Source organism: Meles meles, chromosome 7 (assembly GCF_922984935.1).
Source record: "Meles meles chromosome 7, mMelMel3.1 paternal haplotype, whole genome shotgun sequence".
Taxonomy (NCBI): domain Eukaryota; kingdom Metazoa; phylum Chordata; class Mammalia; order Carnivora; family Mustelidae; genus Meles; species Meles meles.
Window position 1 is genome coordinate 149,644,412 of NC_060072.1, and position 12,986 is coordinate 149,657,397.

General features: G+C 60.4%; 1 protein-coding gene across 1 annotated transcript; it reads right to left on the reverse strand.

Annotated features, from left to right (window-relative positions):
- Window positions 1-672: 672 nt before the first annotated feature.
- LOC123946533 (translation initiation factor IF-2-like) lies at window positions 673-7,931 on the reverse strand. The gene is made up of 7 exons (XM_046011892.1): window positions 7,547-7,931; window positions 7,406-7,436; window positions 4,121-4,945; window positions 3,814-4,026; window positions 1,479-1,570; window positions 919-1,056; window positions 673-785 (listed from the first exon to the last, which is right to left on the reverse strand). The coding sequence occupies exons 1-7, from the start codon at window positions 7,929-7,931 to the stop codon at window positions 673-675; spliced, it is 1,797 nt and encodes a 598-aa protein (XP_045867848.1).
- Window positions 7,932-12,986: the final 5,055 nt, after the last annotated feature.

Consider the following 12,986-nt stretch of genomic DNA (forward strand, 5'->3'; position numbering starts at 1 on the left):
TCCTGTGGAGGAGTGTTTCCTCTATTCTCACTTTGTTGGAGTTTTTATCGTGAACGGATGTTGAGTTTTGTCCGGCGCTTTTTCCGCACCCATGTTTCTGCACCGCACGTTGAGATGCTGGTGGCACGTCTGTCCCTCACTGTGTCACTGTGCTGCGTGCCACGTCGGTCTGCAGACGTTGAACGCTCCGTGCATCCCGGGGTAATCCTACTGGATCACAGTGTAGGATCCTTCCACAGTGTTGTTGGACTTGGTTTGCTAATAATTCACTAAGGATTTTTTTGATCCACGTTCGTTAGAGAGACTGGCCTGTCGCTCTCTTTTCTTGTGTCCTTGTGGCTTTGGTATCAGGGTAATGCTGTCCTCGTGAAATGAACTTTTAATTGTTCCTCCTCTTCTGTGTTTTGGAAGAGTTTGAGAAGGACAGCTGTGAATTTTTCCTCTGAAGGTCCTGTGGAATTCCCCAGTGAGGCTGTCTGGTTCTGGACTTTGGTCCGTCAGAGGTTTCCTATCACTGAGTCAACCTCCTAGCAGAGATCCGTGTTCAGATTGTCTGTTTCTTCACGGCTCAGTCTTCTGAGTGACCTTCTAGGTGCACGCACTCGGGCAGGTTTCTAACGTTACCTGGAGTCTGTGCAGCGGGGGGCTTGAACTGCCCCATGCGCCTCTGGCTCAGGTCGTGCAGCTGTTAGGTCTGCTGCTGTTGGACGAGGCTTGGAGGCGGTTGGAGTCTCCTCCAGGACGGAGCCCGCTGCTGGGGGTGGTGGGCAGGCGGGCGGGCCCATCTGAGCATCAGCAGAGGGAAGGGAGCGTCAGGGAGGGCCCACCAGGCTCAGATCCCGGAGCACAGGCCCTCGTCAGTATTTGCCCCTGTGTCCCCCCATGGCTCCCGGAGCTCTGGAGGTCCTTCCTGCGCACCCCGTCCCCGTCGCCGGGTCAGCAGCTGCCGGGCTGTCTGCAGGACACACAAGCGCAGGTTTGGGCTCCCGCGCTCGGTCACCAGAGGGCGGTGGAAGGCCGTGGAGGCTGCAGGCTTTGCCGTGGCGCCTCCTCCTCCTGGGGGCAAGATCAAGGCTCTCCTTGACACCTGTGGGCCCCGGGGCTGGTCGGCCCTCGGCGTGTTAGTGCCCGGTCGTCGGTGCATTAGCGCCTGTGGCCACAGTCCTCTCAGGCAGCTCTGCGCCTGTTTCAAAGCTGATTTCGTGGGGCTGTGAGTTCTGGCCGGGCCTGGGGAGGCCCCTGGGCGGCTGCTGTGGGCCGTGCACCCTGGCCTGGGACGCCCCAGAGGTGCTTTCACACCCGGAGCCTGCGTGAAATGCAGCGGTGGGCGCTGTCTAAACGTCTCCAGTCCTCTGTCCCCGTAACTGGAAGGGTCAGATCAGCCACAGCCTGGCGGGCCTCCCTGTCCCTTGCCCCCGTCCAGGCTGCTCAGGCGCTTCCCGGCCAGGCCCCGAGGCTCCGTGGCCGGGGTCCTTGACCTCCAGGCACAGTGGGGCTCAGGGAGCCGTTGGTGCTGCTGCGGGCCTGCAGCCCCGGACGTAGTCGGAGCCGCGCTCGGGGATGTCCCCCTCTGCAGGAAGAGCTGGAAGACACCGGGGCCAGGGTTCGTGTTTTCTTGGAGGGGGAGGCATGTTAGGCTGGACAGCCCTTTGTCTGGTGCTGGAGCATCTGAGGACCTGGCGGTCTCCCGTGTCATCCTGTGAGTCCCCGGAGTTAACCCCGTGTCTACCGGCTCCAGGCCCTGCGGGCGGCTGCGGAGCCCCACCGTGTCGTTCGAACGCACGACCGCCCAGCCGCCCCCTCGGCCTTCTCTCCCGAACACGTTTTCCTGCTTCTTCCAGATTCTTCCCAAATGTCCCCCATCCCAGGCTCTGGTTCCTTTTCCCTGAACAATTCCTGCAATTTGTGTCCCTTCCCTTGCTTTACTGTGAGCGGTCCGGAGAAGCGGGGCAGCCCTGACCCAGCTCAGAAGCCTCCCCCAGGGCCGCGGCGGCCCCCGGCGTTCCAGAGTGTTCCCGAGTGTTCGCGGGCGTGCGTGGGCGTTCCCCAGCACTGGGCTCCCGCCGTCCGCGCCACGGAGGCCTCGCTCCCTCCAGACGCTCTATAATGCGGGGACTTCTCTCCGGCCCTCACCCGAACTCTTTGAACATCCACGGTCCGGCCGACAGATGTATGGTTTTCCAGAAGCTTCTGCAAGGGCCTGCCCCACCACCACCCAGCCCCCACCACCCGAACCGGTCTCTGCCGCCGCGCCCGCCCCTCCGCCAGGAGAGCAGCAGCCCGGGCTGGTCTGGAGCTGGTTCCTGCGGGAGGGACTCGCTCTGGCCTGGGGTGGCACCTGCTCGCCATCCCCACGCCTTCCCTTCTCTTCTCAGGCGGGCGCCAGTCCTGGTGGGTCAGGGCCCCCGTGGCCTCACTCACCCCAGCGTCCCTCTGCAGAGCCCCCGTGTGCGGTCGGCCACGCTGGGGTGGGGTCAGCATTCCATGCAGATGGAGCCCGAGGGGTGGAGGCGGGGGCGTGAGGGGCAGGGGTCCGGCGGGCGGAGCCCTCGGGAAGCCGGCCGGGAGTAGCGCAGGCAGGCGGGAGGCCTAGTGAAGGGGGAGGGCCCGACCCTATCCCGGCCCGAGTGCCAGGGCCCCAGGAACGGTATCAGGTTCACACTTGGGAAGTTCACAGCAAGTTCCAAATGGGGGGACTGGGCAGTGAGGAGGCTGGGAGAAGGGGTGCGAGTCATGAAGACAGGGCAGGGAAGGTTGGATCTTGGCGGGAACGGAGAGCAAGGGGCGTGCGGGCGGCCGGGAGCCGGGCACCACCTGAGCTGTGAGCAGTGTGGGTCCGTGCGCCCATCTCCGCTACAGATGGCAGGTGTCTCGTGGGGGCCTTCAGGGGACACACGTGGGGTCAGTGTCCAGCGGGTCTGTGCTAGTCTCCAGGGAGGCGAGCCCTGCGTCCCTTCGTGGAGAATGGGGGACAGGGGAAACTACCCCCTGTGCTCCTGGTCCTGCGCCAGTCTCCAGAGAGATGGACACTGACCCAAGACCAGCCCACGGCAGCAGGCGACGGGCTGGAGAGATAGTGTGGTGTGGACAAATCCTGCAAGGGACAAGGGTCACTGATCTCTGTGGGAAAAGAGATAAGCCCCTCCCTGGCTCTCCACAGGTAGAGGGTCGGGGCCCAACCTGCATCTCACTGTCACACTTTGGGGTCCTTGGTGCCGTGTGCATTTCCTGCCTTTAGAAAGTAAAATTATTTGCATTCTGCTTGGATTGTGAAAAGGAAGGATCTGAGCGGTGCTCTCCGATAGCAGGAGTTACTGAATTCCTCCTTTGGCCCTCACCACCTCCCTGCCCTGTGTGCCCGCAGGGCCTTCGCCCCAATCCTCCTGCCTCTAGCCAGCCTTGCCACTGGATGTCACCAGGCCCCTGAGCCCGAGCCCTCCTCCCTGCTCACCCACCTTCGCTGGCTCTGCTGGGGTCTCCAGGCTGAGGGAAGCCGCTGGCTTGAATCCGGTTGAGGCCAGGGGCTCTCTCCCTCCTTAAGGACCCCACTGTGGGGTTACGTTTGCCAGAAATGTTGCCACAGTTCCTTAAGCACTCGGAGCTGATCTCGGACCCCCTTCCCCTACCCGTGCTTTGGTCCTTAGACAGCAGGGGATCGGGCACCCCGCAGTGTGGACACTGCTGCCCCCCAAGGGCTCCGGATGCCCCTTCCCCGCCCCCGTGTAGAGAGGCGGGCCTGTCAGAAGTGGCAGGCGTCATCGGAGGGGAGCATCTAAGAGCCGGTTCTGGACTCTCTGTGTGCTTTCTTCCCACCGGGATGTGCGGTCACTGCAGGCCTGGAATGAGGCAGGCGGCGGTGCGTGCGCCCGAGAGCCCCCGGCCGCTGGCAGGCAGCCCGGGTGAGCAGGCAGGAAGGCGGGTGTGCTGCGCGGGGTCACGGTCGTCCTGGTGGCACACACAGGCTCTTCCCTCCGACATGTCTCTGAGGCCTGGCCCCCTCCGGCCTCGCACTCGCAGGCGATGCTCCTGCGGGGGAGGGGAGGGGCGGGGCTGGGCGCACCAGCACCTCTTTCCGGTGCGGCGAGGTGCCGCAGGGGTGGCTCGGCGCGCTCGGGCTCACCAGGGGCAACTCCGGAAGCCTCGGCCCCGCCCCAGCCCCGCGGCCGGGGCTTTCCAGCGCCGGGAAGCCTCTCCCGCTCCCGCCGCAGCCCCCCTCGGCCGGGCCCCGCTGTCTGGGTGCTCAGGAAAGCCAACCGCAAGCCAGGGCGACCGGACCAAGGGAGGAGGGGTGCGCAGCGAACCCGAGAAGGAACCCGCTTTGCTGCGGCGACGGTCGCGTCCTTGCCTGTGCTGCGAGCGCGCACGCCGGCTCTGGGGACGCGGACGGCCCAGTCCCCAAGTCAGGCGGTCGGCCGCGGGCGTGAGGCGTTCGGCTCCGACTTCCGAACGCGGGCCCGAGGGGGACTGTGCGCCCCGCGGCGGGTGCGGCGGCTGCGGCGGCTGCGCGCTCAGGGCGCGGTCCTCGTTGCCGGGGCTCCAGGCTGGAGGAGGCGCGCGGCGCAGGGAGGACGCGGGGTCCGCGCGGCGCAGGAGCGAACCGGGGACTCCGGCTGCTGGGCGGGGCTCGGCGTCCTCAGCCGCCCCGGAGCCCTTTCCCCGCAGCGCGGGTTGCGGCCGCGACTCCGCGCGCTCCTCCTGCTGCGGCCCGGGGGCGGCGTCCTGGGCGACCCGCACCCCTGCGGGCGGGCTCTGCGGGCTGCGGGCGCGGCTGGGAGCGGGCGTCGGCCTCCAGGCGGGGGCTCCTCCCGGTCTCTGTGCTGCCCAGACGCGGGGGGGCGTCCCGCCCGGCTCCGGCGCCTCCAAGGGCCTTTCCGCGGCGAGGATGGGCTCCGGGAGTTCCGGACCGGTCAGCCGCTCGCCTCCCGGTGCGGGGCGGGAATGCCGGCTGCGGCCGGGGATTGTTCAGGGGTGCCCCTGCCCGCCCCCTGCTCCCCGCAGATGCCCCCACGCTGGCCTGAAGGCCAGTCCTCCGCATTCGGGGGAGGGAGCAGTTCGAGGCCCCCCAGGGTCTGGACCACGGGTGCCAGTGGAGATATATCGCGAGGCTTGGAAGTAATTTTAAATTTCCTAGTAGTCACGATAAAAAAATATACAAAATTAACTTAAGTATTTTTAATTTACTCAACACATCCAAAATACCGCCGGTTCAATAGATAATACCAGAAATGATCAAAGGCCTGTGGTGAGGCGCTGTGGAGCCGGCGGCTCTGGCCAGAGGGGCTCCCCTCCACCCCGGAGTAGGCCTCCTGAGCCACGTCTCTTCCACCGACCCAGGGACAGCAGAGCTCGGGAGCTGAGCAACACCAGCCCATCTCCAACAAAGGAGAAACCTTGGGACAGTGACCGGCGCTGGGGGCACAGCAGTCTTGTTCCAACTCCCACCAGGGTCAAGGGGCCTGTGGGCCGAGGGGATGCAAGTTCAAGTTCTGCTTTGCCATTTAATAGCTGTGTGACCTGGGGCACTTCACCTAACCTCTCTGAGCCTCCGTTAACGCAGATGACAAATGGGGGAAGTAAAACCCACCTGTTGGGTCTTTTGAAATGAAGGAAATCATGCGTGAACATGCTAAGACCAGGACCTAGGAGGACTCCGTGTGGGGGGACAGGGAGACTCCTTTGCCTCAGCTCAGGGAGCTCAGTACCTTGAGCGGCTAACCTGTCCCTCCAGGACCACCCAGCTTTGAGCCCAACCCGCACCCCCTTGCTCCCTGCCACATCAGCCTCAGCCGGTCCCCAAGAGTCTGTCAACCCCCGACCCATGCAGGGACCGATGCTGAAGGTCTACTGCTGTGCCCCCAGAGCCAGCCACTGTCCCTTCCTCTCTGGGAAGTGCCTGTCCTTCCCACCTCTCAGGCTGTGCCCCAGTGGCCACCTCTGGTTATGTATCACCTGAGGCACAGAGAGAGACAGAGAAGCAGGGAGAGACGGGAGAGGCACAGAGACTTGGGAAAGACTGGGCAAGGGGTCTGGCCTGGGTTCTCGATGGTTTTCCTTGGTCTAGCCCCTGGGGAGAGCGGATGGTACCCTGCCCTCGCCTCGATGTGAAGCTCCTGTCACCTGACAGGCTGTCTGAGCCGGGCGAGTGGTTTCCACGTGGCCGCAGAGTGAGCTGAGACGGCACCGACACGGGGAGGAGGGGCCGCAGCCCGCGGAGCCGTCCCACTGTGGACGGGACCGGAGCCTTCTTGAGATCCAGCCCTCCCGGGCTGCTGCGCGGTGCTGGCCGTGGTGCTGGGGGCCCCCTCCCCTACAGCCGGGGCCCCCAGTCTTGCTGCCAGTGGACATGGAGCTGGGCCTCCTGCCCTCACCCAGTATCCTGGGCCCCTGCCTGCCCCACAGAGACTCCCTGTGGGACCACCTGCCATGCCTGGGGGAGCCAGAGCCTGTCCTCCCGTCCAGGCTCTGGTCACTTGTCTGTCTGCAACAGAAGGCCGCAGCAAGCCTGCCTCTGTTCAGGTGCTCCCCTGTGACTGGGAGACCAGGACGCTGACCCAGCCTTCCTCCCTGTCGGCCGACCGGGGGAAGCAGGCCTCTTGGTGTCCTGCAGAGTGTGTGTGGGGCCTCCAGCTGGCGTGGCTGGACCCGGCGACTCTTCTGCTCTGCGTAGAAACCCGTGCGGCAGATGTTGGGGGACAAGATGCTGTCCTGTCCACTGTTCAGTTACATTTTGGGGGGAAATCAAGGCAGGGCACACCTCTAAGGCAGGTCATCACCGAGTGAGTAACGCTCTCCAGCTGGCTGCCCAGGATGCGGGCCTGGTTCTCAGGTGTACCTGGCCCCGGGCCTGACTGGCTTCATTGTTGGGGGACAAGATGCTTCCAACTGTGGGCTCCCAGTTTAGAGCGGGGTCCTGTCTCGACCTGCTCCCCCATTGTAGGCCTCACAGGCAAGTCCCTGTTAGAGATCTGGGTCCTGTCCCCGTGCAGATCCCCCCACCACAGGACCAGGTCCTGCCCTGTGCTGATCCCCTGTCCTGTCCTGTCCTGTCCACGAGAGATGCTCCACGGGTCTCAGCAGAACCCACACTGAAGACCCAGGTCACGTCCTGTGAGACGCTCTTCTGTCTGCTGGGCTCCTGGTGTGAGGCAGGGCCTGATCCTCAGTCAGAGGAGCCCGAGGCTGGCAAGGTCCCTGTGGGCAGCCGCATTTCTTGGTCGGGCACTTTCTCTTCCGGTTCTACCCGCTGGGAAGTAGTGCTCGCAAATTCTATTTCGACAGTGGGACTTCTGATTCACTGGCACTGAGCCCTCAGTGAGGCTCTAAAAATGGCTTTTGTGAGCACTGACTCAGTGGTTCGGAGGCATCAGGAAGACTTGTCCCTGCGGCAGAGGAAGGAATGACTCACCCGCCCACGCGGAGCTGGAGAGGTCCTTGACCTAACTCAGGAGTCGGAGTCCAGGTCCAGGCTACTGCTGAGCCGGGCAGCCGGGGAGAGAACGCGTCGGTGCAGCCTCCCTGCCTCCCAGGAGGGATGGACTCTCTGTACCTGCCCCCGCTACGAGGTGGGCGCGCACTGTCCCGTGAGCTCGGAGCTGGCCTCCAGGGGCCAGCACACCTGCCCGCAGCTCCTGCCCCTCCCTGCACGGAGGCCTCTCGCTCCGCGTCACAGAGAGGGCACCGCCTTTGAGCAGAAGCAGGGCCAGGTCCAGGGTGCGGCATAAAACACACTTGGTCCGTCTCTGGTGCCGGTCCCACCGTCCTTTATTTTGCCACGTCTCCGGACAAGGCCCCGGCGTCTCCCCGGGAAAGGCCAGTGCCCCCGGCCTCAGCCCACATGCTGGTCGACAGCGTGTCGTCTGCGGCCGGCCCACCTGCCAGCCAGCCCCTGGGTGCTGGGGAGCTGGGAGGGAGCAGGGGTACCTTGCCTCCATCAGGAGCTCACGGGAGGCCTCCCCGTAAGTAGTGCCGAAGCTGGCGTTTGCGGGCACAGGTCCTGCAAGAGCCGTTTGGAGAGACCGGAGGGAGAGACGGGAGGGAGAGACGGGAGGGAGAGACGGGAGGGAGAGACGGGAGGGAGAGACGGGAGGGGACGGCCGACGCCAGAGCCCTGTCCAGGGCCGACAGTCCAGGCAGATCCAGGGCGTCTCTCACAGCCCCACACGGGAGGAAAGCCCAGCCCAGGTCTTGGTGATCAGGGGGACGTGGCAGGTGGCGGGTGGGCCTCAGTGGCCACCAGGCGTCCAGCCTCGGTCCTCGGGCGACCCCCACAGCCCTCAGGTCAGACCATCCTTCTTTCCCATGGGCAGCAAGCAGGTGCATGCGGACTGCGAGTCCACGGCCCACGAGGGGCCACGGCTTGAGTGACGCCTGCGGCCAAGCCCTGAGCGTGAAGGGAAGCCAGGAATGCCAGAGGCGCGGTGAGCAGGAGGGACCAGTGTGGGCGGGAAGGCCACACGCCCAGGCCGGCCTGCAGAGACCCGCGGCCCAGTTCGGAAGGGCGCGGCATGCGCGGCCTGACAGCTCCTTCCCCAGCGAGAAAGGCTTTTCCGCTTCCAGGCTCCCCGGCAGCCGCGGATGGGCGGCGGAACGGGCTCTGAGTGCATCTCTGGCTGCCCGCCAGGGCTGAGAGCCGCTGCGGAGGGCTCGGAGGGACCGACCTTATAAATAATCCAGGGAGGGAGCCGGCCTCGCCCTGCGGAGCCCAGCCCAGCCCGTGGGCCTGGACTTCTCTGAAAAGAGGGCTGAGCTTTCTGGCTCCGAGGGCACCCAGAGGCCCTCCTGGTGCTGGAGGCCCAGCTGCTGCCTTGGAAGGAAGGTGAAGGCGGAGGTAAGGTCAGGCCGGGTCCTCGCCCGCGCTGTGCTAGACGGCCCTGGAGACGCCCTGACGCGCAAAATCAAAATCAGGCTTCACCGTTGGAGGTTTAGGGCTCCTGGTCAGAGCTGGAAAGAGGCCCCCTGTGCCTCAGGCCCTGCTCGTGGTGGGGGGTTCTCTCACCAGGGGGACTGGGAAGCTCCGTGGGGCGCATAACACCCCCTCCAAAACCCAGAGCACAAAGTCACAGCCGTTTTGCTGATTTTGTGGGCCCGAGTTCGGGCTCCACAGAGCTGTTGGGGGTGGTGGCAGGGCCTCCGGGGCTGGCCAGCATGCCTGCGGCGGGCCAGGTGCCTTCACCTCCTGCCTGTGGCCCCCGCAAGGGCAGGAAGGGGCCGGCAGAGTCCTCCCTCGGGGACCGAAGCCCGGACGCCTGCACGGCCGCCACTCTCCGCGCCTGTTTAGGACTTGGCCCGTGTGTTGGTAAGCGATGAGGCAGCTTGTCCTCACAGACGACCCCACGTCTCCCGCGGGCAGGCCCCTGGCCCTTCGAGCCTGGATGCAGCCCAGTTTAAACACTCGGGTGCAGCGGAATTCACGCCGAGCTCCTCTGGGCACAGGTCTCAGAAAAGCTGTGTAGGTCTGGCGATGTCACTGTTGAGAACCGCCACGCGCCTTGCCGCAAGCCTTGCCGACTGGCTGGAGGATCCGCAGACGGGCCGCGCGCTCGAGTTCGCGCTCCGAGACTGTGTGGGGAGAGGCCGTCCATCGTCCCCACGTGCTGGCTGAGCCGAGTGTTCCAGGGGCCCCCGCCAGGCAGCGCACGAAACACGAAGCCGTCTCGGACAGCCCGCCGCTGAGCCCGACACCACCGGCCCCGGAACCGCATGTGCGCACGAGGGCCCCTGCGGGCGTCCTGCCCGTGGAGAGAACGAACGTTCGCTCTGCACGCCACCGGGCCTGGGGGGTTGGTTCCGCTTCGATACGCAGCGCAAATGCTGCTTCTGTTTGCTGTTTGTGTTAGAATTAAATCAGTTCATAAAATAAGTTGGGAATATTCCCTTCCCCCCTTTTCTATTTCCTGGAAGAGTTTATGTAATGTCGGAATTAACTGTCCCAGCAGGTTTAGTAGAACTTGACTGTGAAACGTCCTGGCTCTGATGCTTTCTTTGTAAAAGGCTTTTTTAACCCGTGGTTCTACTCATTGACTGGTTAAGTCCGTGCTTCTCGGGCTGAGCACAAGGCTTCTCAGCGTGCCGCCCGAAGTCACGGGTGCAGATTTTTTCGTTTTAAAGGGAAAGATGTCACTTGACACCTGTTGGACTCTGCATGCACTTGTGACTTGAGGTAGTTTCTGGTTTCCCCATTGGGTCACACGAGGCTCCTGTCGATGACGTGTCTTCGTGGAGCTGGTTTGGGGCCGTGGGAGTCGGGGCTCCATCGAATTCCACGTCTGAGAAGCTGTGCAGGATCGAGGGGCACCTGCTTCCCAATACGGAGCAGTTGCGGTTGAGAAATTACTTTTTCTTTCGGTGTATGTGTATATGTGTGTTTTTTCCCAAACGGCAGATAAGTTGTTAGGACACAGCGCGTGCTTCCTCTCTGCTGTCTTTGCCGGCTCCGGGTTTGTGAATTTTATTGATCTTTCGAAGAACCAGCTCTTGGCTTTGTTGACATTTTATGGTGACTTTTTATTTTCAATTTCTTTGATTTCTGCTCTTATGTCTATATTTTCTTCCCTCTACTTCCCTTGGGTTTCTTTTGCTTTTCTCTTGTCTCATTTCTTAAGGGGTAAACCTTGATTATTCATTTGAGAACTTTTTTCTCTCTAATAGAACCACGCGTGCTTTCATTTCCCCCCAAAAGCACCGCTTCTGCTGGATACTGCAAATTCCGATATGTTGTATTTTCATTTTCATTCAGCTCAAAATACTTCCAGTTTCCTTTGAGACGTACTCCCATTATTGTCAGGGAGCCTATTTGAAACAATTTCCCTTCTTCAGGACGGTTTTCCGTGGTGACTGCAACATCTGCCCAGCAGCGTGCGAGGGTCCTGCTTTCCCCACATGCTCACCAACACTCGTGCACTGCCTGCGTTCCGGTCGTCCTACTCGGTGGGAAGCTGTGTGTCTCCGTGCTGTTGGCCCGCACTTACCTGATGGCTCAGGAGGCTGAGCTGCTTCTCAGCCTTTTGTACCTATTGTTTGGAGAAATGTTCATGCATGTCCGTGGCCCGTATTTCAGTTGAGTTCTTGGTCTTTTTGGTGTTGGGTTGTAGGAGTTATTTATAGAGTTTGGATGTTACACTTTCCTCAGCTACATGACTTGCAAACATTTTTTCCCGTTCTATATGTCGTCTTTTTATTTCTCAGCGTCCTCTGATATATAAAAAGTTTTTAATTTTGATGCAGTACGTTGTGTCTCTGTGCTCTCCTGCTGATCATTCTTTCGTGGCCGTATCTGAGGATCCGTCGTCAAATTCAAGGCCATGACGATCTACCACACTGTGTTTCTATTAGTTTTAGTTCCTATATTCAGGATCCATTTTGAGTAAGTATTTATATCTGGTGTGAGGTAGGGACCAAATTCATCCCGTTCAGTGTGGAAATCTGGTCGTCCCAGCACCGTCCGTTGAGGAGACTTCTCCTTCCTCGCTGGGCACACGTGGCTCGCTTGCCAGAGGTCAGCCAGCGGTAGATGCACACGAAGGTCTCTACCTGGACTCGGTTCTGCTCCGTTTGGCCCTGCGCTCCACTCGTCTTATGGGATGCCGCACTCGTTCGATGACCGATGCTTCGTGAGGACTTCTGAAATCAAGAGTCCTCTAGCTTTGTTCTTTTCAAGGTTGTTCTGGCCTTTTAGGGTCTGTTGAAAAACCAGATGAGTGTGAGGACCACCGTCCTCATTTCTACAAAAAAGACTGCTGGAATTTTAGCAGGGAGTGCATTGACTCTGTAGACGGCTTCGAGTAATGCTGACGTGTTAGCAATATCGTGTCTTCCTTCTTAGGAACAAGGAACGTCTTTCTCTATTTAGAATCACTTCATTTCAGCGGTGTGTGGCAGTTTCCAGCGCCCAGGCTGGGTCCTGATTGGGCATTTCATTCTGCAGACTCTACGGTGGTGCCGGGGCCTCCCTGACTCCACCTTCCGCTTGCTCCTTGCGTGTGTGCGGAATTGCTGCCGGTTCGTGAATGTTGGCCTTACAACCTGCAGCTTTGCTGGATTCCTTCATTAATTTTGTAGCTATCTTGTGCCTTCTCATGGATTTTCTGTCTATAGCATATGCCATCTGCAAATAGGGAGGGTTTAATTTCTTCCTTTTGAGTTGGGATGCCTTTGTTTCCTCTCCTGTTCCAGTTGCTTCCACTAGGCCTTCCAGCGCGAGGTTGGATAGCAGGATTGGAAGTGAGCGTCTCTGTCTTGTTAATCTCAGGGGTGAAGTTTCTGATCTTTCTCCGCTGGGTGAAATATTAGCACAGGTTTCTCATGGATGATGTTTATCACGTTGAGAAAGTTCCCTTCTATCCCTAGTTTTCTGAAACTTTTTATCAGAAAAGAGCGTTGGGTTTTTTCAAATGCCTTTTTGCATTAATTTAGATGATCATTTGCCTTATTCCCTTTGTTCCGGTGATGCGGTGTATCCGTCACTGATTTGCTTACGGTGAGCCACACTTGCATTTTTGGAATAAATCCTACTTGGGAAGCTGTATAATCCTTTTAACTGGCTCTTGGATTTGGTTTGCTCGTATTTTAGTGAGGATTTTTAGAATCAGTATTCATAAGGGATGTTGGTCTCCAGCTCCTCTCTTCAGTTGTCTTCATGTGGCTCTGCGATCAACGTAATGCTCGTTCACTGAATAAGTTTGCGATGTTCCCTCCTTCTTTCTTTTCTGGAAGAGTTTGAGAAGAATTGATGCCAGTTTTTCTTTAACTGTTGGATAGAATTTTCCAGGGAAGCCGTCTGGTCCTGGACTTCTCCTCGGTGGAAGATACATGATCACTGATTCAGTCTCTACTTGTTACAGGTCGGTTAGGGTTTTCCATCTCGTACTGAGTCTGTTTAGGGGATTTATATGTTTCTAGGAATCTGTCCGTTTCACTTGGGTAATGCGCCTGTTAGGCAAGGACTGTGTGCGTGTCATTTCCCTGTGATCCTTTTCACTTCTGTAAGG